The sequence below is a fragment of the Podarcis cretensis genome (assembly GCF_951804945.1).
Source record: "Podarcis cretensis genome assembly, chromosome: 18".
NCBI classification, from domain to species: Eukaryota; Metazoa; Chordata; class Lepidosauria; order Squamata; family Lacertidae; genus Podarcis; species Podarcis cretensis.
Window position 1 is genome coordinate 3,454,520 of NC_137188.1, and position 23,764 is coordinate 3,478,283.

A 23,764-nucleotide genomic window follows, 5' to 3' on the forward strand; every position below is an offset into this window, starting at 1 on the left:
TGCTAAGTTCTACTCAGAGAGCACTTGAAACAAATGGGTCTTGGTGACTCATGCCCATTGGTTTCAGTGGGGCTACTCTGAGTAGGGCGAACATTCAGTACGAGCCTGGGTCTCCGTCTCGCCCTGCCAGGGGAAGTACTTTGAGATCCAGTTCAGTCGTGGAGGGGAGCCCGATGGAGGGAAGATCTCCAACTTCCTGCTGGAAAAATCCCGTGTGGTGAGCCAGAACGAAAGTGAGAGGAACTTCCATATCTATTACCAGGTAGGAGCTGATGAAGCAGGGCTGGGTCAGTTAAGTGTCTATATGTCCATCTGCCTACGAAGCATATCTAATGTATTGTTGCTTGCTTGCTTGCTCGCCTGCCTGCTGTTCTGCAACCATGCTGGAGTGGCTGTGGCCACCTACTGGTGGTTAGGTGAAGTACAGCGTGGTGACGGCCTTGCAATTTTATTGTAAAGTAAGAAATTAGATTTTAAAAATTCCTTCCAGTAGCACCTTAGAGACCAACTAAGTTTGTTATTGGTATGAGCTTTCATGTGCATGCACACTTCTTCAGATACCACACGAAAGCTCATACCAATAACAAACTTAGTTGGTCTCTAAGGTGCTACTGGAAGGAATTTTTAAATTTTGTTTCGACTACAGCAGACCAACACGGCTACCTACCTGTAACTACTGAGAAATTAAATAAAAGTGCTTGTGCAAAGAGGCACAGGGATGAGCTCACAACATGCACCACTATGCACCGACTGCCTGGCCAGAAGTAGGCATGGTCAAGCACTTTTCCATGCCCAAGATCTGTTAAAAGTGCAACTTCCAAACCTTGAGCATTATACCATGCACAAAGAATATTGCCTCTTCCATACATTCTCTCACAGCAGAAATCTTTGGTAGTCCTGCCATCTGTGTTTGTGTTGCATATTTTTTCTCGTTTTTCAGCTCATCGAGGGAGCCTCCCCAGACCAGAAGCACAATTTGGGGATCATGAGCCCAGATTACTACTACTACCTGTCCCAGTCAGAAACGTACAAAGTGGACGGAACAGACGACCGGAGCGAATTCCACGAGACAATGGTGTGGTCATATTTTTCCCTTTGCATCTCGAATCATCAAAACCCTGCCATTTATTAGTTACCACAGTTTAGGGGCCCCCCCTCCCAAATCTGTAGCACCCTTATATGCGATCCCTGCCTCTCAATTAGCTCCAGTGGGCACCAGCAACCACTGGCTGTTGGGGACGCAGGTGGCGCTGTGGGTCTAGGACTTGCCAATCAGAAGGTTGGTGGTTCGAATCCCCGCAACGGGGTGAGCTCCCGTTGCTCGGTCCCTGCTCCTGCCAACCTAGCAGTTCGAAAGCACATCGGTGCAAGTAGATAAATAGGTACTGCTCCGGCGGGAAGGTAAACGGCGTTTCCGTGCGCTGCTCTGGTTCGCCAGAAGCGGCTTAGTCCTGCTGGCCACATGACCCGGAAGCTGCAGGCCGGCTCCCTCGGCCAATAAAGCGAGATGAGCGCCACAATCCCAGAGTCAGCCATGACTGGACCTAATGGTCAGGGGTCCCTTTACCTTTTTCACCACTGGCTGTTATTCACAGTCAGCTATAACATGGACTTACTTCCTCTCTCTCTCTCTCTCTCTCTCTCTCTCTCTCTTTTTCCTGGGATTCCCCCCACGCTACCCAAGAACGCCATGGACGTCATCGGGATCTCTGGCCAAGACAAACAGCTCATCCTACAAATCACAGCTGGCATCCTTCACCTCGGCAACATCGGATTCCAGGAGCAGGGCAACTACGCCCAGGTGGAGAGCCCAGATTGTGAGTTGCTTGCCAACCTGCATTGCAGGGGGGCTGGACTAGATGGCCCTTGGGGTCCCCTCCAATGCTACAATTCTACGACCCAATGAAATATTGCTCCAAATGAAGCGGTGCAAAATTATCTAAACCACGCCCCTCACCAGCCCTGCTTCACAGTTGGAGAGTAGGGAGTGTGTGTGTGTGTGTGTGTGTGTGTGTAAGAAACTTGCCCTAGGGAGTAGGATGTGTTTTTCTCATGCAAAGTGTCCTTCAAGAGGTATAGGAGATAAATGTTTTAAGTAGATAGATAGAAAAAGATTAGGACAGCAGGGGTCAGCAAACTTTTTCAGCCGTGGGCCAGTCCACTGTCCCTCAGACCTTGTGGGGGGCAGGAATATATTCAGGAAAAAAATAATGAACAAATTCCTATGCCCCACAAATACCCCAGAGATGCATTTTAAATCAAAGGACGCATTCTATTAATGTAAAAACACGCTGATTCCAGGACCATCTGTGGATTGAGAAGGCGATTGGACTGGATCCAGCCCCCGGGCCTTAGTTTGCCTACCCATGTCCTAGAGCAAAATATACATCAGTATGACCGCCCCCCCCAAAAAGACCATAAAACCTTCATTCCCCCCCCCCTAATCATAGATATGAGGCATCCTTAAGACATAACTGGAATTTTAATTAAGAAACCGGGATGGCTTCTGTCAATCTGGGAGTGTCCCACGACCCCCGCTGGCTGCTTACCTGTGTCTTGCGAATGGCAGGGGCTGCTTAAAATGGCGGCCGCTCAAGCGCTGCTGCTGCTGCTGCTGGCACCATCAAAGCCCAGCCCCCTTCCTCCTCTAGGCAGGGCAGGGAGAAGCCAGGAGGTGGGAGGGATGGAGGAGGCGCCACCAGCACTGCCATGGGAGGGAGACAGAGGGAGAGGGAAGGAATGTGCGCACTGGCGATCCATGCGGCGATTCCTGGACCATCTGTGGGCCAGATCCAGAAGGCAATTGGGCCTGATCTGGCCCACAGCCCTTAGTTTGCCTACCCATGGGTTAGGCTGAGGGAAGATGGCAATCGACCCCAAGTTCGTCAGGCAATCTTTGTGGTCCAGCAAGGGTGTGTGAACCGAACTACCCTACAAGGTTGTTGTGAAGATCATTCCATAGCCCTGAAGTTCAGGGTTATACAGTGGCCGTGAGTTCCACAGGCCCCTCTAGAGATGCTCAGCTGCCTCTCCCTCCCAACCCCAGTGCTGGCCTTTCCTGCCTACCTCCTGGGGATCGACAAGAACCGGCTCAACGACAAGCTGACCAGCCGGAAAATGGACAGCAAGTGGGGGAACCGGAAGGAGTCAATCAACGTGACCCTCAATGTCGAGCAAGCTTCCTACACCCGCGACGCCCTGGCCAAGGGGCTGTACTCCCGAGTCTTTGACTTCCTTGTGGAGGTGAGGACTGGCCTCATCCTGGTCCAGGGTGTTAGGGGAGGCTGGGGCCACTGGGGCAACAGGGAGTCTTGTCTATCGCTTCCAACTCTGTGGTTCTTTGGATCCCAAAAGTATTGGGACAAGATGGCAGCCCCTTCATAGCTACCAACTCGATGGTTCTTTCAATTATTATTATTATTATTATTATTATTATTATTATTATTATTATTTATTATTTGTACGCCGCCCATCTGTCTGAGTTTCCCCAGCCACTCTGGGCAGCTTCCAACAAAGATGAAAAATACATTAAAATGTCATACATTAAAAACTTCCCTGAACAGGGCTGCCTTCAGATGTCTTCTAAATGTCAGGTAGTTGTTCTTCTCTTTGACATCTGGTGGGAGGGCGTTCCACAGGGCGGGTGCCACCACCGAGAAGGCCCCCTGCCTGGTTCCCTGTAACTTGGCTTCTCGCAATGAGGGAACTGCCAGAAGACCCTCAGCACTGGACCTCAGTGTCCGGGCAGAACGATGGGGGAGGAGACGCTCCTTCAGATATACTGGGCCAAGGCTGTTTAGGACTTTTAAAGTCAGCACCAACACTTTGAATTGTGCCTGGAAACGTACTGGGAGCCAGTATAGGTCTTTCAAGACTGGTGTTATGTGGTCTCGTCGGCTGCTCCCAGTCACCAGTCTAGCTGTCGCATTCTGGATTAATTGCAGTTTCCGTGTCACCTTTAAAGGTAGCCCCAGGTAGAGCGCATTGCTGTAGTCCAAGCGGGACATAACAAGAGCATGCACCACTCTGGCGATCCAGTCCGTGGGCAGGGAGGGTCTCAGCCTGCGTACCAGGTGGAGTTGGTAGACAGCTGCCCTGGACACAGAATTGACCTGCGCCTCCATGGACAGCTGTGAGTCCAAAATGACTCCCAGGCTGCACACCTGATCCTTCAGGGGCACAGTGACCCCATTCAGAACCAGGGAGTCCCCCACACCTGCCGGCCCCCTGTCCCCCAAGCACAGCACTTCTGTCTTGTCAGGATTCAACCTCCATCCATTAGCCGCCATAATCAAATATGGAAGGGTGAGACTAGTCTTCTCTCTTCCGACTCTATGGTACCTTGGAAAGCAAATATGGAAGTGTGAGAGTGGGCCATTCATCACTTCCAGTTCTATTAAGTCCAGTGGGTTTACTCTGAGTGGAACTTCGTTGGAAGCAGCCCTTTGCCTTTAGGATTAGCGGGTTTGGGCAAGATGGCAGCTTGCTTTGCTGCCGGTTCCTCGGTTGTCCGCTCTGCATTTGTGCAATCTTCTTGTCATCCTTCCGCCATGTTTGGATGGTAACCAATCCTCTCTCCTTTGCCTCAAGTCCATCAACAGAGCCATTCAGAAGCCGCACGAGGAATACAGCGTTGGCGTTCTGGACATTTATGGGTTTGAAATATTCCAGGTAGGTGTCTTTGTTCAGAGCAGCCCCTCTCAAGGCCCTGCTCCACACCTCCTTGAGACTTTTCACCTGGCTGAAAATAGGTCCTTGAGCTCTGATAATGCCTCTCGCTTGCTGGGATGAAGGGTGTTTCTGTGTGGGGGTGCAGGAGAGACATTTGCATGCACTGCCCCGCCCACTTTGACCTCTGGCCCCCCCACCGCTGCCATGTGGCCCCTGGAATCTTCACCCAAGGGGAACACGGATCTCACTTTGAAAAACCACCCCAGGTTTAGAAGATAGGTGCGGGGGTTTAATTCTCTTGCTGTCTCCAGAAACCACAATACACCGATCGCCACAGTTTGCAACCTGAACTGGGCATGTCTCTGTTCCCTGTGATATTAATAATAATAATAATAATAATAATAATAATAATATTTATATCCCGCCCTCTGCAGCCAAAGCAGGGCTCAGAGCGGCTAACAACAATAAAAGTAACACAGCATTCTAAATTCAATTCATTCTAAAATCAATTCAAATCGAATTAATGGCAACCATTGGGCTAGAGTTCTGTGAGGATTACCAAAGGAGGGGGTCAGGCTGTGTCTCAGCCAAAGGCCTGGTGGAACGGCTCCGTCTTGCAGGCCCTGCGGAAAGATGTCAAGTCCCGCAGGGCCCTAGTCTCTTGTGAAAGAGTGTTCCACCAGATCGGGGCCACAGCCGAGAAAGCCCTGGCTCTGGTTGAGGCCAGCCTAACCTCCCTGTGGCCTGGGACCTCCCAGATGTTTTTGTTTGAAGACTGTAAGGTCCTCCGAGGGACATACCAGGAGAGGCGGTCCAGTAGGTACGAGGGTCCTAGGCCGTAGAGGGATATAAAGGTTAAAACCAGCATCTTAAATCTGATCCTGTACTCCACTGGGAGCCAGTACAGCTGGTATAGCACCGGGTGAATGTGATCCCACGGCGAGGACCCCGTAAGGAGTCTCGCCGCGGCATTCTGCACCTGCTGGAGTTTCTGGGTCAGTCTCAAGGGCAGCCCCACGTAGAGTGAGTTATAATAATCAAGTCTGGAGGTGACCGTTGCATGGATCATAGGTCAGGGCAACAGAAGCAATGCCTTTTAATCTCTCTCCTCCCATCAGAGAAATGGCTTTGAGCAGTTCTGTATCAACTTTGTGAATGAAAAGCTGCAGCAGATCTTCATCGAGCTGACCCTGAAAGCAGAGCAGGTGAGGTCTACGCCAGAGCTCAGGAGGGCGAATTCAAAGCTCCAGACCACTTTATATGGCCCCCAATATTCTTCCCTTGTATTTTCTTCTGGCTCTTCCCACCTGCAATAGACAAGTCATTAAACATTTAGACGCCTTTAACCAGTTTGTTGCTAATATCTATGCATGCCACCTTGAATGTATTTTAATATAGAAATGCAGAGTCTAAATGTAATGAACAAACATACCCTGCTGGCTTGCCTGCCCAATATTCTGCTGTAATGCTGGAGCTACTGTAGCCACCAACTGCAGAGTGATGACAGCCTTACAACTGTATTATATGGCAAGAAAAAAACCTGGAGTTTGGAAAGGCTTTCCTCCCCCACCCCCTTTCAAGGTGAAAAGAGGGGGTTTTCTAAAAACAAAATCAGCAAGTGTGCCCATCTAAGTCACTTGACAGACAGCCTCCCCACACATCAATCAGGGTGACATCAAGAGTTAACTCCTCAATTCTTGATATGTTGTGGTTTCTTTGAAAATAAAAAACCTCGCATTTCCAGCTCGTTCTCTTTGCCTTAGGAAGAGTATGTGCAGGAAGGGATCAAATGGACCCCAATCGAATATTTCAACAACAAAGTGGTGTGTGACCTCATCGAAAACAAGCTGGTAAGAGAACCTTCCCCCCCGCCCCCAGTCCCCTTTTACAAAACAAAAGGTGTAAAGGAATGGTTGAGCATAGACTGCTATACCCTGTACATTTAAATCACATGACTTCCTCCGAAAAAATAACCCTGGGAACTATAGTTCACCCCTCAGAGAGCTATGATTCCCAGCACCCTGAACCAACGACATTTCCCGTGGTTCTTTGCCATTCATGGGCTTGCGATGGGTGGTGTGTACATAGCTGTACTCAGAGGAAGCCCGTTCAGACTTAAGGACATGCGTGCCTAAATTCCATTCATTTTAACACGCCTACTCCGCATAGAATTTAATTGGGTGCGACCCAAAATGTGTGCATAGAGTGTCAGGAGTTCAGCCTACACTTGAGTAGGACCCTGGCAGAAACAGGCACATTCTCTCCCTCCTGGTCGATCGTTCGGGAGCTTCAAAAGCTTTCTTCAGCCCGAACATCACAGTGACCGATGCCAACTGACACCGGCACACTTAGGGATCCGCAGAGTTTGTGCATCATGCATGACAGGCCTCAGCAACTCAGCATTTTGGCTAATCTACTTTATTGACATATAAACACACATGGAGCATGGCAACATGGCTCCCTCTCTCTCTATAGCATCAGACAGCAAAGAGAGAAAAAACAAAGGACAATAGTCCCACTTCACGGAACACAGTAACACAAACATCCTGTCTCCGTCACTTCCCACTCTGTGGAGTCAAAACATACACCGTCATGTGATAGACAACAATCCCATGACTACTACCAGGGAGCAGGAATTCTAACATAGAGAACAGGCTGAATGCCAGCAAGGCTGAATCAGGACATAATTAGCCCCCCTCCACTCTTTTCTTTCAACTCCCAGAATCCTCCTGGCATCATGAGCGTCTTGGACGACGTCTGCGCCACTGTGTACGCCAAGGGCGACGGAGCTGACCAGACACTCCTTCAGAAGCTGCAGTCAGCTGTGGGGAACCACGAACATTTCAATGGGTCCAATATGGGATTCATCATCCACCATTACGCTGGCAAGGTCTCTGGAGCTCTGTGGGGCGCTATTCTTACCTACATCAGTGGTTCCCAATTAGCTAATTTGCTATCCTCATATTATTTTGCTTTTAAAGCCCATTTTTAAATAAAAGTCTTGTGGATTCTTCCCCCCTTCATTTCATTTCTGCACATGCGGCAACTGCTGGGTATTCTCTGTTTGTGACTCCTGCACTGCAGGGGGTTAGTCTGGATGACCCTTGGGGGACCCCTCTTCCAACTCCACTGTCCTAAGATTCCATGGCGCTCGTTTCCAGGTCTCCTACGACGTGAGCGGCTTCTGCGAACGCAACCGGGACGTGCTCTTCACAGACTTGATCGAGTTGATGCAAAGCAGCGAATTGTGAGTTGCCGGAATCCCTGCGGTCGTGAGTTTCCCCGGAAACATCTGGCAGTTAGAAACAGGCTCTGGGAATTTGCTAGATCCAGGATGGGAAACCAGCAACACTTCTGGGAGGTGAAATTCAGTGGCTTCTGGAGTGGCTGCTGGTTCCCCTATCCTTGACAGAATAAGATTCAGTCCCTGCAGTATGCAAGGCATGGAGAGACACGTCTGTTTAGAAGAGGCACTCAGTCCTGAACTACATAGAAATTATCTGTTCAGAAGAGGCATTCTCTCCTCAGATGTGAGTGAGTCCAGGGCAGCTGTTTATCACCTCCATCTGGTACGCAGGCTGAGACCCTACCTGCCTGCAGACTGTCTGGCCAGAGTGGTGCATGCTCTAGTTATCTCCTGCTTGGACTACTGCAATGCACTCTACGTGGGGCTACCTTTGAAGGTGACCCGGAAACTACAACTAATCCAGAATGTGGCAGCTACATTGGTGATTGGGAGCGGCCGCTGAGGCCACATAACACCGGTCCTGAAAGACCTACATTGGCTCCCAGTACGTTTCCGAGCACAATTCAAAGTGTTGGTGCTGACCTTGAAAGCCCTAAACAGCCTCGGTCCAGTATACCTGAAGGAGTGTCTCCACCCCCATCGTTCTGACCGGACACTGAGGTCCAGCTCCGAGGGCCTTCTGGTGGTTCCCTCACTGGGAGATGGGAAGCTACAGGGAATCAGGCAGAGGGCCTTCTCGGTGGTGGCGCCCGCCCTGTGGAACGCCCTCCCATCAGATGTCAAAGAGAAGAACAACTACCAGACTTTTAGAAGACATCTGAAGGCAGCCCTCTTTAGGGAAGCTTTTAATGTTTAATAGGTTATTGTATTTTAGTGTTCTGTTGGAAGCTCCCCAGGGTGGCAGGGTATTATTAATTATTGATTGATTGATTGATTGATTGATTGATTGACTGATTGATTGATTGATTGAATAGTTAATCCCACCACAACCACCTGGGGGCAGTACCACCCACTTTGCGAACCACTGCTCTAACCACTACACCACACTGGCTATTCCCAGGGTCAAGGACAAGCAGGGTGGAGGGGAAGTGGGATGGACAAAAAAAATTCAGAATTAACCAGCTGTCCTGAGTCTTGTTGACAACAGGGGACTGTTTTGCCCTGGTGGCATCAAAGTCACCGCGGTTTGAGGAAGGTAGACCTTTCCTGGAAGAGGAGGCTCTTCTGCCCATCTATTCAACCTTTAGAGATGACATCTGAAAGCAGCCCTGCATAGGGAAGCTTTTTAAGGTTTAATGTTTTATTATGTTATTATGCTATTATTATGTTTCATATATGTTGGGAGCCACCCAGAGTTGCTGGGGTAGCCCAGTCAGATGGGTGGAATACTAACAACAACAACAACAACTATTATTAGTCTTATTGCCTGATCCTTCTGTTTGGTCACTGAAAGGGGGCAGAGAAAAAGCAGGCGAGGGTGGATTGGCTTTGGGGCTATGTGTGTACTCTCACACCCTCACCCAACTTCTGCCTTAAAAATAGAGCATGCAGTTTCTAGACCTCATGAGTGTGCTTGGGAAAGTGCATGGCACTGATTGATGATGATGATGATGATAATAATAATAATAATAATAATAATAATAATAATAACAACAACAACAACAACAACCAACTCCCTTGGTCTGACTGCCTTATCTGCTACCTCAGTTCTCTCTTTCGGGGAACGTGGGTGGGGTTTATTGGCTTGGCATAACCAGGCCCCCAAACCTTTCGCCTCCCAGCGGGTTCATCCGGGGACTCTTCCCAGAAAAACTCGATGCGGATAAGAAAGGGAGACCCACCACAGCAGGATCCAAAATTAAGGTGAGTCTTCGTTTGGCCTGATCCGTTTCATAGCTGAAGCTAGGAAGCATTCGTGTGGGATAAAACTATCCATGTATTATGAAGTCCAGAATAGGAGGCAGAAGCAGGAGAGGAGGGAGACCAAGAGGCAGAGAGGAAGTCCATCTGGTGAAGAGTCATGGATTTCTCCCCCTCCTGCTGCAGCAAATTCCCCTCCCTCTGGTCTCCCAGAACCAGGAGAGGCATGAAAGGGGCAGAGGAGAGGTTGGCTGCATGGAGGCATAGTCTCCGATTGCTTGGGGGAAGTCCGGACAGAAGGGGTCTTAGATGGTTGTGGGGAGGCAGGGACCATCAAGACCCACTGAAGAAGAGTTGCTGTGCTCATTAGGCCTGGTGCTGCTGTGCAGATCCTGCTTTTCCTAATTGGCTCCTGTGATTGGCTCATTCCTGTCATTTGCACCCTGGGCTGGGTAACACCAAAAAACCTGTGTCTTCTGCTGTCCATCAGGCAATGGCTTTTCCCACCTGCCTTGCTCCACCGTCCAGCCCAGGATTTCCCAGACTTGGGTCCCCAGTTGTTGTTGGACTACAAGTGCCATCATCCCTAGCTAGCAGGACCAGTGGTCAGGGATGATGGGAATTGTAGTCCAACAACAGCTAGCGGCCCAAGTTTGGGAAATCTTGATCAAGTCCTGGGAACCTTTCTCAGACTTTGAGAACAGCAAAAGCAGCTGGGAAGAGTACATTGTGACTTGCGATTATTTTTACTTATTATAGTTTAACTATTCTTTCTTGTAATTGATAAGTGTGGACTGTTTAATTATAATCTGCTGATTTAATTTTATTGTTTATTATTGCATTCTAATTGATTGCTGAATATAGCTTTATTTGATATAAGTTGTTTATTTTAAGGGACACGGGTGGTGCTGTGGTCTAAACCACAGAGCCTAGGGCTTGCTGATCAGAAGGTTGTCAGTTCGAATCCCCACGACGGGGGGTGAGCTCCCGTTGCTCGGTCCCTGCTCCTGCCCACCTAGCAGTTCGAAAGCACATCAAAGTGCAAGTAGATAAATAGGTACCACTCTGACGGGAAGGTAAACGGCGTTTCTGTGCGCTGCTCTGGTTCGCCAGAAGCAGCTTAGTCATGCTGGCCACATGACCCAGAAGCTGTGCGCCGGCTCCCTCGGCCAATAAAGCGAGATGAGCACCGCAACCCCAGAGTCGGCCACGACTGGACTTAACAGTCAGGGGTCTTTACCTTTACCTGTTTATTTTAAAGTTATTGTGACTTTATTTGTATTGGATCAAATTGTTATGGTGAATGTTTGATGTTTCATTATGTTTTCATATGTGTGGCTGGGGCAACCCTGCCAGACAGGCTGGGTATAAATAATATAATTATTATTATAATAATTATTATTATTATTTCCCTAAAAGAGGCAGGCCAATGATCTTGTGAACACCTTGATGAAGTGCACCCCCCACTACATCCGCTGCATCAAACCCAACGAGACCAAGAGACCAAGAGACTGGGAGGAGAGCAGGTAAGAAAGGAGGGTGGGAGACCCAGATCGGACAACTGAGAACTGAGAACATGAGGAGAGTCCTGCCTGGATCAGGCCAATGGCCCATCCATTCCAGCATCCTCTTCTCACAGTGGCCAACTGTGGGAAACCCCCAAGCAGAATTTGAACACAAGAGGGGCTTTCCCCTCCTGCGGTTTCCAGCAACTGGTGTTCAGAGGCATCGCTGCAGAGGGCCTTCTCGGTGGTGGCTCCCGCCCTGTGGAACACTCTTGCATCAGATGTCAAAGAGATAAACAACTACTTGACATTTAGAAGACATCTGAAGACAGTCCTGCTCAGGGAAGCTTTTAATGTGTGACATTTTAATGTATTTTTAATCTTTGTTGGAAGCCGCCCAGAGTGGCTGGGGAAACCCAGCCAGATGGGCGGGGTACAAATAATGAATTATTATTATTATTATTATTATTATTATTACTACTACTACTACTACTACTACTATTGAATATCTCATCTCAGAAGAGGCATTCTATGCTGCTTGAGAGAGGGAGAATGTGGACTGCAAAACCCTGTCTTAGAAAAACCATTCTCTCTTCGGTGGGAGGATGTGTTTTAGAAGAGGATGACAAGAGGGGAGCAGAGATTCCCTTAAGAGAGGCATTCCCTTCTCATTCTCATTCATTCATATATATATATAACATATCATTTCCAACATTCATATAACGTACCGGTAATTTCTTATCTTATACATTATTTTTGACTTCCGTCAACTCCTCTGATGATTTTCCGTTTTTATCACTTATTCTGCATTTCTTAATTTCTCTATTACACTTAATTATCATTAACTAATAATTCTCCTCATTGTCCTACTAGCGTAATCTGTTCATTACAATAACTTTTCAAATAGTTCATCTATTTGCTCCAGTCTTCTATGAATGTCTGGTCCCGCAGGTTTAGGAATCCTTCCTGTTAATTTATCCAGTTCTGCATAGTCCATTAATTTCATCCTCCATTCTTCTTTCGTCGGTAGTTCTTCTTGTTTCCATTTTTGTGCCAATAATATTCCTGCTGCCGTCATCACATATAAAAACAACTTACAATCCTGTCTATTTATATCTCCTACAATGTCAGAGAGGCAAAGAAAGAATTTCATAAATTCATATATCTTAAAAGGCGTTAGCTTCTGGGTCAGACAAAAAGGCACACAAGATGGCAAGCTGCACCTTAGAAGAGGCAGTCTGTCCTACAGGAGGGAGAATGGAATGCCTCTTCTAAGACATTTACAACACTCTCTTGAAAACGAAGAAGCAAGGCAGCTCTTCCTCTCTTTCAGGGTGAAACACCAGGTGGAGTATCTGGGGCTGAAGGAGAACATTCGAGTCCGCCGAGCGGGCTTCGCCTATCGCAGGCTCTTCCACAAATTCCTGCAGAGGTAGGCAGAGACCAGAGTGGCGGGGAAAACTCAGCCAGATGGGCGGGGTATAAATAATCAATTATTATTATTATTATTTTATTATTACTTCCTGGGGGTCGGAAGTGGGGAGGGGCTGCCGGGCTGGGCTTCCATGATTTTTCACCTTTATAACAGAAGGTGGGTTCTGCAGACCCCCACTACACCCCTATTAAGTACAGTGGTGCCCCGCAAGACGAACGCCTCGCAAGACGGAAAACCCGCTAGACGAAAGGGTTTTCCGTTTTGGAGGCGCTTCGCAAAACGAATTTCCCTATGGGCTTGCTTCACAAGACGAAAATGTCTTGCGAGTTCCTGCGGGTTTTTTCCCCTTTTCCCCCCCTTTTCCTAAGCCCTAAGACGCTTATCAGCTGATCCGCTGATAAGCCGCTTAACAGCTGATCCGCTAAAAGCCGCTAAACCGCTAATAGCGCTAATCCGCTAAGCTGTCAGTGGGCTTGCTTCGCAAGACGAAAAAACCGCTATACGAAGAGCCTCACGGAACGGATTAATTTCGTCTTGCGAGGCAGCACTGTAGTGGGTGGACATAGCAGACGTCACAGAGATTTCTCCAAGTATTTCTTTATAAGTAAGCTGGAACTGAACTGAACTGAACTGAATAGCTCAGCCGACCTGCTTTTATAGGCAGCCGGCTGTCAACATTGGAATAACAACAACCCATGATTTCCTGCCTAAATTAACTGATGTGGACCTGAGTGAAAACTATATACAGTCATACCTCTTGTTATGTTCGGTTCAGGTTACGTTCTTTCAGGATACGTCCCATGGCGACCCGGAAGTAACGGAACGGGTTACTTCCGGGTTTTGTCGCTCGCGCATGCACAGACGCTCAAAATGACGTCATGCGCAGAAGCGTCAAATTGCGACCTGCGCAGATGCGGGTTGCGTTCTGCTCATATTGCAAACGAGGCTCCAGAACGGATCCCGTTCGCAACCAGAGGTACCACTGTACACAATACCCCTGGTGGCCAGGGGGAGAAATTCAATACATAACAGCCCCCATCTCATATTACAATCACCCTCTTTGCCTTTGGTTCTGCTCTCCCAGGCTGGAAAAAAAGCCCCCACTGCCCCCCCCAGGTTAGAGCCTGATTTTGTTTTTAAATGCTCCTAGCAATGCCTCAGGGTACACGCCCAGAACACAAATCTGCTTATCATTTGCATATGGTGATCTAGGCACATATACACACCTCTGGGCAAATTAAGATGGCAGGCGGCTGCGTTTCGCTAGCAAGGTGATACGCAGGGCACCCCAAAAGCACAGTTTTAGCAGAATATTATGGGGGGAGGAGAAGGCAGCAGGTTTCAGAGCCCTCTAGACTACCCACCGCTAGGGCTGAGCGATATATAACCAAAAACCAGTTTCAAGTCCATATTATAAGACAGTATTGGTTTCAGAATTTTTGGTATATATTGTAAATCACCATGTGTTTGTGTGCTGTGCAAAATTTACGATGCGGGGGAAAACCGTGAAGCCTCTACCTGGCTCCACCCTTATTTCAGACATGGTGATATATCAGTATATTGCGATGTTTAGCTGGTGTTAAATAGGGTTATCAGATGTCCCCGTTTCCCGGGGACAGTCCCCAGATTTGCGACTAAGTCCCTGGACAAATTGCATCCCCGGAATGTCCCCGGATTTCATCTAATGTCCCCGGGAAACGCAGCCGCGGCAGTCTCAGCAGCCCGGAGCAGTTGGCTCTGGCTGGCTTCAGGAGCTGCCCAGAAGTCCCCATCTGATGTGACACGGCAGCTAAAAAAGCCAATGCAATTCTGGGCTGCATCAATAGGAGTATAGCATCTAGATCAAGGGAAGTAATAGTGCCACTGTATTCTGCTCTGGTCAGACTTCACCTGGAGTACTGTGTCCAGTTCTGGGCACCACAGTTCAAGAAGGACACTGACAAACTGGAACGGGTCCAGAGGAGGGCAACCAAAATGGTCAACGGCCTGGAAACGATGCCTTATGAGGAACAGCTAAGGGAGCTGGGCATGTTTAGCCTGGAGAAGAGGAGGTTAAGGGGTGATATGATAGCCATGTTCAAATATATAAAAGGATGTCACATAGAGGAGGGAGAAAGGTTGTTTTCTGCTGCTCCAGAGAAGCGGACACGGAGCAATGGCTCCAAACTACAAGAAAGAAGATTCCACCTAAACATTAGGAAGAACTTCCTGACAGTAAGAGCTGTTTGACAGTGGAATTTGCTGCCAAGGAGTGTGGTGGAGTCTCCTTCTTTGGAGGTCTTTAAGCAGAGGCTTGACAACCATATGTCAGGAGTGCTCTGATGGTGTTTCCTGCTTGGCAGGGGGTTGGACTCGATGGCCCTTGTGGTCTCTTCCAACTCTATGATTCTATGATGGTGGTGCAGGGGCTCTAAGACGCAGCTTCTGGGCTGCCTCCGCCTTCCCTGACCCCAGCAAGTAAGCTGTGAAGGGAGGCTTCACGCTGCCTATTGGAGCAGCTTCCCAACTCCTACTTGCACAAGCAGGAGGGTTCAGGGATCTCTCAGGTAGGCAAAGGGAAGCCTCCCTTCTCAGCTGAGGGATCCCCGCCCCCTCCTGCTTGCACGCAAGTAGGAATGGGATTGGGGCTGCTCCAATGGGAAGGGAGGCATCGTGCTGGCCTAGCCTCACCACCGCTGCTCTCAACCCTCCTTCTCCGCCTTCCATGCCTGACCCACCGCGCATTGCTTCTCCACCGCCACCAAAGAACCAACAACTTGGGCTGTCCAGGCTCATGGAAGAAAGAGATAGAAGCCTCGGAGGAAGGGGAAACGTGGTTTTTGAGGTCAAGGCAGCAGTCGCCCCTCTGCCACCGCCATTGCTGCAGCATCAACGTCCCAAACATGTAGTATTTATTTATTTAGTCCCTGGATTCATTGAAAAAAATCTGGTAACCTTATGTTAAAAACCAGGTCCCTCCCAGGCCTTCCCACCAACCACGCCCCCGTACTTTCCCATTCCTGCTGGCATTCCCCAAAATCTCCAGGTGCCTTTGCGGCGCCCTGAGCAAAGTGTGTTTGCCCCCTCCGGCAGGTACGCCATCCTGACCCCAGAGACGTGGCCCAGGTGGCAGGGAGATGAGCGCCAGGGGGTCCAGCACTTGCTGCGGTCCGTCAACATGGACGCGGATCAGTACCAGATGGGCCGCTCCAAGGTTTTCGTCAAGAACCCCGAGTCGGTAAGCAGAACGCTCTGGTGTCGGAGGATCTGGGACTTGGGTTCGGGTTTGGCTGTTGTGTAAGCCAGGTTGCACGATCCGGACAGCCTTGCTTTTTTTTGCTACTCCCCCGTTTCGCCTGAATCCACTAGGCTACACTCCCCCTGTGCCCACTCTGCTCCAGTCTGTGGCCATCCTGGCTGGGGGCTGGAGTCTGGAGGAAGAGGAGGAAGAGGCAGCTCAGGCAAGTGAAGCTGCTTCCCAACTTTCTAATAATAATAATAATAATATTTATATGCCACGCATCTGACTGGGTTCCCCAGCCACTCTGGGCAGCTTCCAATAAATTAAAACACAGTAATACATCCAACTTTAAAAACTTCCCAATACAGGGCTGCCTTCAGATGTCTTCTAAAAGACAGATAGTTGTTTATTTCCTTGACATGTGGTGGGAGGGTGTTCCACAGGGCAGGTGCCACCACCAAGAAGCCCCTCTGCCTGGTTCCCTGTAGCCTCACTTCTTACAGTGAGGGAACCGCCAGAAGGCTCTCAGAGCTGGACCTCGGTGTCCGGGCTGAACGATGGGGTTGGAGACGCTCCTTCATATATAAAGGGCCAAGGCTGTTTAGGACTTTAGCACCAACACTCTGAATTGTGCCCAGAAATGTACTGGGAGGCAGTGTCGATCTTTCAGGACTGGTGTTATATGGTCCCATCAGCTGCTCCCAGTCCCCAGTCTGGCAGCCGCATTCTGGATTAGTTTCAGTTTCTGAGTCACCTTCAAAGGTAGCCCCGCACAGAGCACATTGCAGAGGTCCAAGCGGGGGATAACCAGAGCATGGACCACTCTGGTGAGACAGTCTGTGGGCAGGGAGGGTCTCAGCCTGCATACCAGATGAAGCTAAATCCCCTCTTCTCTGGGGCTATTTTTGAGCAATCAGAGACTCTGTCTGTGTGAAGCCAGCCTCTCCTCCGCCCTTTTCATGCCTCTCCTGGTTCTGGGAGACAGCAGGGAGGGGAGCTTCTCGCAGCAGGAGGCTCTTCACCATCTCTGCCTCTTGTCCTCCCTCAACTCCTGCTCCAGCTTCTGCCTCCAATTCTGGACTGCTCTCTTCCACTGAGTCTCCCTGCTCACTAAGCCCTGTTACATCTTCCACTTCTGACACCTCCCCATCCAAGTCTTCTCCCTCATTGTCTTCCCACCCACCCCTCTCCCCAGGCTCTGAGCCTCCCTCCCTTGGGGGTCCCCCGGCTGGTTCCTCCCACCACTTATCTGCATCCAACTCGTCCCTGAGAGCATCCTAGCATATTTTGCTGGAGCCATGCCAATGCCCAAGACTCGCATTACCAACAGAAATAAATCTGGGCATCAGCCACCGCTAAGTGGAAGACATCTTGGATTTGGGTGGAGCAGGGGGGAAGTTCAAAGGGAAGAGGGAATGGGTTCCTCCCCACCCTCGGTTAGTTTTGGATAGATTGCCTTCTGACACAATCCTTTAGTTCTGTTTCGCTCTCCCTCCCACCTTCATCGCCACTCAGCTCTTTCTGCTAGAGGAGATGCGGGAACGGAAGTTTGACGGATACGCCCGGGTAATCCAGAAAGCTTGGCGGCGCCACATCGCGATCCGGAAATACGAGCAGATGCGGGAGGAAGGTAAGGGGTGTGCACAGACACCCCAATGTTTCAGGGAGGGTGGAGAGAGAAGCAGGGTGGTGATGATGATGATGAGAGAGAGAGAGAGAGAGAGAGAAGGTCATTTATCTCCCTTTTCCACCACCCTGAAGAAGGCCTTTAAAGCAGTTTACAGCCATTTTAACCGTTGTTGCGATTGTTGAGCTATCAACGCCCCTCCAGCTTAGCATCATTTAAGAGGACAAGGTCTCTGCCCCAAGGACTTTACAATCTAATTACATTTCATCCAGGTGGTTGGAGGGAGGAAATAATAATAATAATAATAATAATAATAATATTATTATTATTATTATTTATACCCTGCCCATCTGGGCAGCTCCCAATTGAATATTTAAAACACAATACAGCATTAAACATTAAAAACTTCCCTAAACAGGCCTTCAGATGTCTTTTAAAAGTAGGTTTGTTGCTTATTTCCTTGACAAATGCTGGGAGGGCGTTCCACAGGGCGGGTGCCACCACCGAGAAGGCCCTCTGCCTGGCTCTCTGTAACCTCACTTCTCGCAGGGAGGGAACCACCAGAAAGCCCTCTGTGCTGGACCTCAGTCTCCTGGCAGAACGATGGGGGTGGAGATGCTCCTTCAGGTATACAGGGCTGAGGCCATTAATCATCATCATCATCATCATCTGGTCAGAAAGACGAGCACATTATGTAAGCTTAAGAGACTAGCCCCTTGCGGTTTTAACTTTGCCTGTGTGTTTGTAGAACTGGTCAGAAAGATGAGCAGAGTGTGCAGTCTTCAGGACTAGCACCTCGGCTTTTCAATTTTGCCTGTGTGCTTTTAAAGCTGGCCAGAAGCACAAGCTCAGTATGCAGCCTTAAGGACTAACGCCGTGCATTTCAAATTTTGTCCATGTGGTTTTAAAACTGGTCAGAAACACGCACAAGGGTATGCAGTCTTAAGGTCTAGCTCCTTGCCTTTTTCATTTTGACCAAGGCTAGGTCTGCCTGGCCGCTTTTCAAACCGGCCTCTTCTTTTTCTCCCAACCCCGAAGCATCTCACATCCTGTACAACTTCAAAGAGAGGCGGCGCAACAGCATCAACCGGAACTTCGTGGGGGACTATTTGGGCATGGAAGAAAAGCCTGAGCTGCGCCAGTTCTTGGCCAGGAGGGAACGGGTCGATTTTGCCGACTCCGTCACCAAATACGACAGGCGCTTTAAGGTAAGGTGGAGGTTTCCCCTTCCAACTCCTTTATCCAGAGTCCTGCCTTTCCATTGGCACTGAAATGTTCACAAACGTCACCTCTGTTTTACCTTGCCGATGTTCTGTGCAAGGCAGATCGGAGCGTTTAATCCCTATTTCACAGATGGGGAAGACCGAGGGAGAATGGGATGCTTAAGAGCCACTCAGTCAGTTTCACGTGAGATTCGAACTCTGGACTTCCTTGTTCATAGCTGAAATTTTTGCCCAGTACATATTGGTTTTTGAGTTTAGGGGGAAGGTGGGCAAGGGCAGGGGACACATGCTCCCTTTGAGAGGTCGTGGCAACCAACTTCTCCTCCTCATCATCAGCCCATCAAGAGGGACTTCATCCTGACTCCCAAATACCTCTACATGATCGGCCGGGAGAAGGTGAAAAAGGGTCCTGAGAAAGGTCAGATCCGAGAGGTCCTGAAGAAGAAAGTGGAGGTCCAGGCTGTCAACAGAGTGTCCCTCAGGTGAGATGCCACATTGTTTGTTTGGGCCACTTCCCCTCTTCGTTGTTGTTTAGTCGTTTAGTCATGTCCGCCTCTTCATGACCCCCTGGACCAGAGCACGCCAGGCACTCCTGTCTTCCACTGCCTCCCGCAGTTTGGTCAAACTCATGCTGGTAGCTTTGAGAACACTGTCCCACCATCTCGTCTTCTGTTGTCCCCTTCTCCTTGGGCCCTCCATCTTTCCCAACATCAGGGTCTTTTCCAGGGAGTCTTCTCTTCTCATGAGGTGGCCAAAGTCTTGGAGCCTCAGCTTCACGATCTGTCCTTCCAGTGAGCACTCAGGGCTGATTTCCTTCAGAATGGAGAGGTTTGATCTTCTTGCAGTCCATGGGACTCTCGAGAGTCTCCTCCAGCACCAGAATTCAAAAGCATCCATTCTTCGGTGATCAGCCTTCTTTATGGTCCAGCTCTCACTTCCATACATCACGACTGGGAAAACCATGGCTTTAACTATACGGACCTTTGTTGGCAAGGTGATGTCTCTGCTTTTTAAGATGCTGCCCAGGTTTGTCATTGCTTTTCTCCCAAGAAACAGGCGCCTTTTAATTTCGTGGCTGCTATCACCATCTGCAGTGATCATGGAGCCCAAGAAAGTAAAATCTCTCACTGCCTCCATTTCTTCCCCTTCTATTTGCCAGGAGGTGATGGGACCAGTGGCCATGATCTTAGTTTTTTTGATGTTGAGCTTCAGACCATATTTTGCGCTCTCCTCTTTCACCCTCAATAAAAGGTTCTTTAATTCCTCCTCACTTTCTGCCATCAAGGTTGTGTCATCTGCATATCTGAGGTTGTTGATATTTCTTCCGGCGATCTTAATTCCGGCTAGGGATTCATCCAGCCCAGCCTTTCGCATGATGAGTTACTTTCCCTCTAAGCCACCTCTAAGCATCTTCCCTGAAAACTGAAGCAAGAATCTAGTCCTCATTGTTTTGAACAAAGGGTTGATTTAAACAGGAAGCTGAGTTGTAGAACTCGGAAGGACCCCCAAGAGTCATCTAGCACAACCCCCGGAAACGCAGTAATCTTTTGCCCAATGTGGGGCTCAAACCCACAATCCTCCGATTCAGAGAATTGAAATGGAATGGTCCTCTGCTCCGCACTTGGCCATCTCAGGGTCAGAGGGACTCCCCGCCACTCTCCCTCTCGTCTCACCCGCTTCCTCCCTCTCCCAAGAGGACTAACGCCTTCTTTTCTCTGGCTGTTTCCTGTTTTGTTTTGTTTCTCCGGGGTGGGGCGACCACAGCACGAGGCAAGACGATTTCTTTGTCCTCCACGAAGCCGAGGCCGACACGTTCTTGGAATCCATCTTCAAGACGGAGCTCATCAGCCTCCTCTGCAAGCGCTACGAAGAGGCGACCCGCAGCAAACTCCTCCTGAACTTCAACGACACGTAAGCGGGACGGCCAGCGACACACACAAGCACACAAACTGCCGCTTTCCCAAAGTGTTGCAGGAAAATGGACCCAGTTTCCCTCCTCAGCCCAACTCAGAACCCCTCTAAAACAGCAGTAGCGTTTTCCACAATATGCATTAGGTGAAAAGTATGATATTATGCGGGACGTGGGTGGTGCTGTGGGTTAAACCACAGAGCCTAGGACTTGCTGATCAGAAGATCGGCGGTTCGAATACCTGCGACGGGGTGAGCTCCCGTTGCTCGGTCCCTGCTCCTGCCAACCTAGCAGTTTGAAAGCACATCAAAGTGCAAGTAGATAAATAGGTACCGCTCTAGCAGGAAGGTAAACGGCGTTTCCGTGTGCTGCTCTGGCTCGCCAGAAGCGGCTTAGTCCTGCTGGCCACATGACCCGGAAGCTTTACGCCGGCTCCCTCAGCCAATAAAGCGAGATGAGCGCCACAACTTCAGAGTCGTCTGCGACTGGATCAAATGGTCAGGGGTCCCTTTACCTTTATGATATTATGCAGCATATTAAAGGAATATTTATAAAAACAGCACGGGAGGGAACATGGGAAGTCTTATTATTATTATTATTATTATTATTATTATTATTATTGTTATTATTATTATTTATTTGTTACCCGCCCATTTGGCTGGGTTTCCCCAGCCACTCTGGGCGGCTTCCAACAAAGATTAAAAATACATTAAAACCTCACACATTAAAAACTTCCCTGAGCAGGGCTGCCTTCAGATGTCTTCTAAATGTCAGGTAGTTGTTTATCTCTTTGACATCTGGTGGGAGGGCGTTCCACAGGGCAGGCGCCACCACCGAGAAGGCCCTCTGCCTGGTTCCCTGTAGTTTTGCTATAAGAGAAATGTGTGACAAATTTGAAGTCCGAATTCAATTGGTTAAAGCAAGGGTCAGCAACCTTTTTCAGCTGTGGGCCAGTCCACTGTCCCTCAGTGGGGGACCGGACTATATCTTTTTTTGGGGGGGGAATGAACGAATTCCTATGCCCCACAAATAACCCAGAGATGCATTTTAAATAAAAGGACACATTCTACTCATGTAAAAACACGCTGATTCCCGGACTGTCCGCAGGCCGGATTCAGAAGGCGATTGGGCCGGATCTGGTCCTTGGGCCTTAGTTTGCCTACACCTGGGTTAAAGTTATGAAAATCTAATAAGAATCTTAGAGAGGGAGATAAACCAAGAACCAAACCTGCCTTACCACCGCATCAGTCCATGGTGTGTTACTGGCACTGGCTGGCAGCAGCTCTCCCAGTTCTCAGAATCAGAGAATTGAAGAGTTGGGAGGGACCCTGAGGGTCATCTAGCCCAACCCCCTGTAGTGCGGGGAGTCTCAGACAGGGAGTTTCCCCGAGCACTGCTTGGAGATGCTGCAGAGGGAATCTGGGGCCAACACAAATCCAGAGCAGAGTCCTTAAGATGGTTGGGTGACGCCTTGCACAACTCGTGCCGCTAAGCTGGTGCCAAACATCTTGCTCTGCTTCCCTTTGGACCACATCCATGAGGCCAAGAGACTTTTGGAGTTGGGCTAGATGACCCACAGGGTCCCTTCCAACTCTATGATTCCATGAAAAGGGAGAGGGTTCTTTTTTTCTAAAGGTTGTCTAGTGACTTATCTCCTTGGCTTGGGGGCCACATAACTCCTTACCCTCCAACACTTCTTTGACGAAAATAGGGAGATCCTAAGGAATAGTGAGGGGCTGTGAGGGACACGGGTGGCACTGTGGGTTAAACCACAGAGCCTAGGGCTTGCCGATCAGAAGGTCAGTGGTTCGAATCCCTGCGACGGGATGAGCTCCCGTTGCTCAGTCCCTGCTCCTGCCAACCTAGCAGTTCGAAAGCACATCAAGGTGCAAGTAGATAAATAGGTACCACTCTGGTGGGAAGGTAAACGGCGTTTCCATGCGCTGCTCTGGTTCGCCAGAAGCGGCTTAGTCATGCTGGCCACATGACCCGGAAGCCGGCTCCCTCGGCCAATAAAGTGAGATGAGCGCCGCAGCCCCAGAGTTGGTCACGGCTGGACCTAATGGTCAGGGGTCCCTTTACCTTTACCTTTAAGGAATAGTGGGACATTCCTGGGTCAAGTCAGAAACCAGGATGGCTTCTGTAAATCCGGGACTGTCCGGGGAAAACGGTCACTGGGAGGGTCTGCAATTGCGGCCTCCTTTTGGTGGGGTGGGGTCGGCACGTCCTGAGTTATCTGTTTAGCTGTTTTTAATATTTTTATTGGATGTTCTTAATAGGTCCAAACTGCAAGTCACTTTGGATGTGAGAGAAGCAATGAACAAATAAGGTTTTTGTGGATCTAATCGTTTCCGCCCCCTCTCCTTCTCTCTGTCCCTCAGACTACAGTTCCGTGTGAAGAAAGAAGGGTGGGGAGGAGGGGGCACCCGGACGGTGTCGTTCGTGAGTGGACAGGGCGACGTGGCAGCCCTCAAAGCAAGCGGCAAGACTCTGACCATATCCATCGGGAGCGGCCTCCCCAAGAACTCCAGTAAGCTGGGGCTCAGTGTGGGATTTCCTTATACAGAGCTGCCTTCAGGTGTCTTCTGAAAGTCAGATAGCTGTTTATCTCCTTGGCATCTGTGTTTCACAGGGAGGGCGCCACCACCGAGAAGGCCCTCTGACTGGTTCCCTGTAGCCTCGCTTCTTGCAGGGAGGGAACCACCAGAAGGCCCTTGGAGATGGACGATGGGATTGGAGACGCTCCTTCATGGCCAGTTCCGTTTAGGGCTTCAAAGTCCAGCACCAACACTTCGAATGGTGCTCAGAAACGTACTGAGAGCAGGTCTTTCAGGACCAGTGTTATATGTTCTCGGCGGTCACTCCCAGTCACCAGCGTTCTGGGTTGGTTGTCGTTTCCTGTAACTTCGCTTCCTGCAGTGAGGGAACCACCAGAAGGCCCTCGGCGCTGGACCTCAGTGTCCGGGCTGAACGATGGGGGTGGAGACGCTCCTTCAGGGATAGAGGGCCAAGGCTGTTTAGGACTTTAGAAGTCAGCACCAACACTCTGAATTGTGCCCAGAAATGT

At 49.5% G+C, this 23,764-nt stretch overlaps 1 protein-coding gene across 1 annotated transcript in view; it reads left to right on the plus strand.

Moving 5' to 3' along the window:
* The window catches only part of MYO1F (myosin IF), a 56,377-nt gene that overhangs the window by 26,797 nt on the left and 5,816 nt on the right, over window positions 1-23,764 (plus strand). The window contains exons 7-24 of the mRNA XM_079960476.1: window positions 131-262; window positions 941-1,075; window positions 1,685-1,817; window positions 3,047-3,243; window positions 4,591-4,671; window positions 5,790-5,876; window positions 6,435-6,521; window positions 7,394-7,561; window positions 7,833-7,918; window positions 9,700-9,781; window positions 11,198-11,304; window positions 12,617-12,715; window positions 15,791-15,935; window positions 17,454-17,568; window positions 18,604-18,773; window positions 19,125-19,270; window positions 20,553-20,699; window positions 23,079-23,227. Of these exons, the coding sequence (XP_079816602.1) occupies window positions 131-262; window positions 941-1,075; window positions 1,685-1,817; window positions 3,047-3,243; window positions 4,591-4,671; window positions 5,790-5,876; window positions 6,435-6,521; window positions 7,394-7,561; window positions 7,833-7,918; window positions 9,700-9,781; window positions 11,198-11,304; window positions 12,617-12,715; window positions 15,791-15,935; window positions 17,454-17,568; window positions 18,604-18,773; window positions 19,125-19,270; window positions 20,553-20,699; window positions 23,079-23,227 (2,266 nt within the window). The remainder of the gene's footprint in view (window positions 1-130; window positions 263-940; window positions 1,076-1,684; window positions 1,818-3,046; window positions 3,244-4,590; window positions 4,672-5,789; window positions 5,877-6,434; window positions 6,522-7,393; window positions 7,562-7,832; window positions 7,919-9,699; window positions 9,782-11,197; window positions 11,305-12,616; window positions 12,716-15,790; window positions 15,936-17,453; window positions 17,569-18,603; window positions 18,774-19,124; window positions 19,271-20,552; window positions 20,700-23,078; window positions 23,228-23,764) is intronic.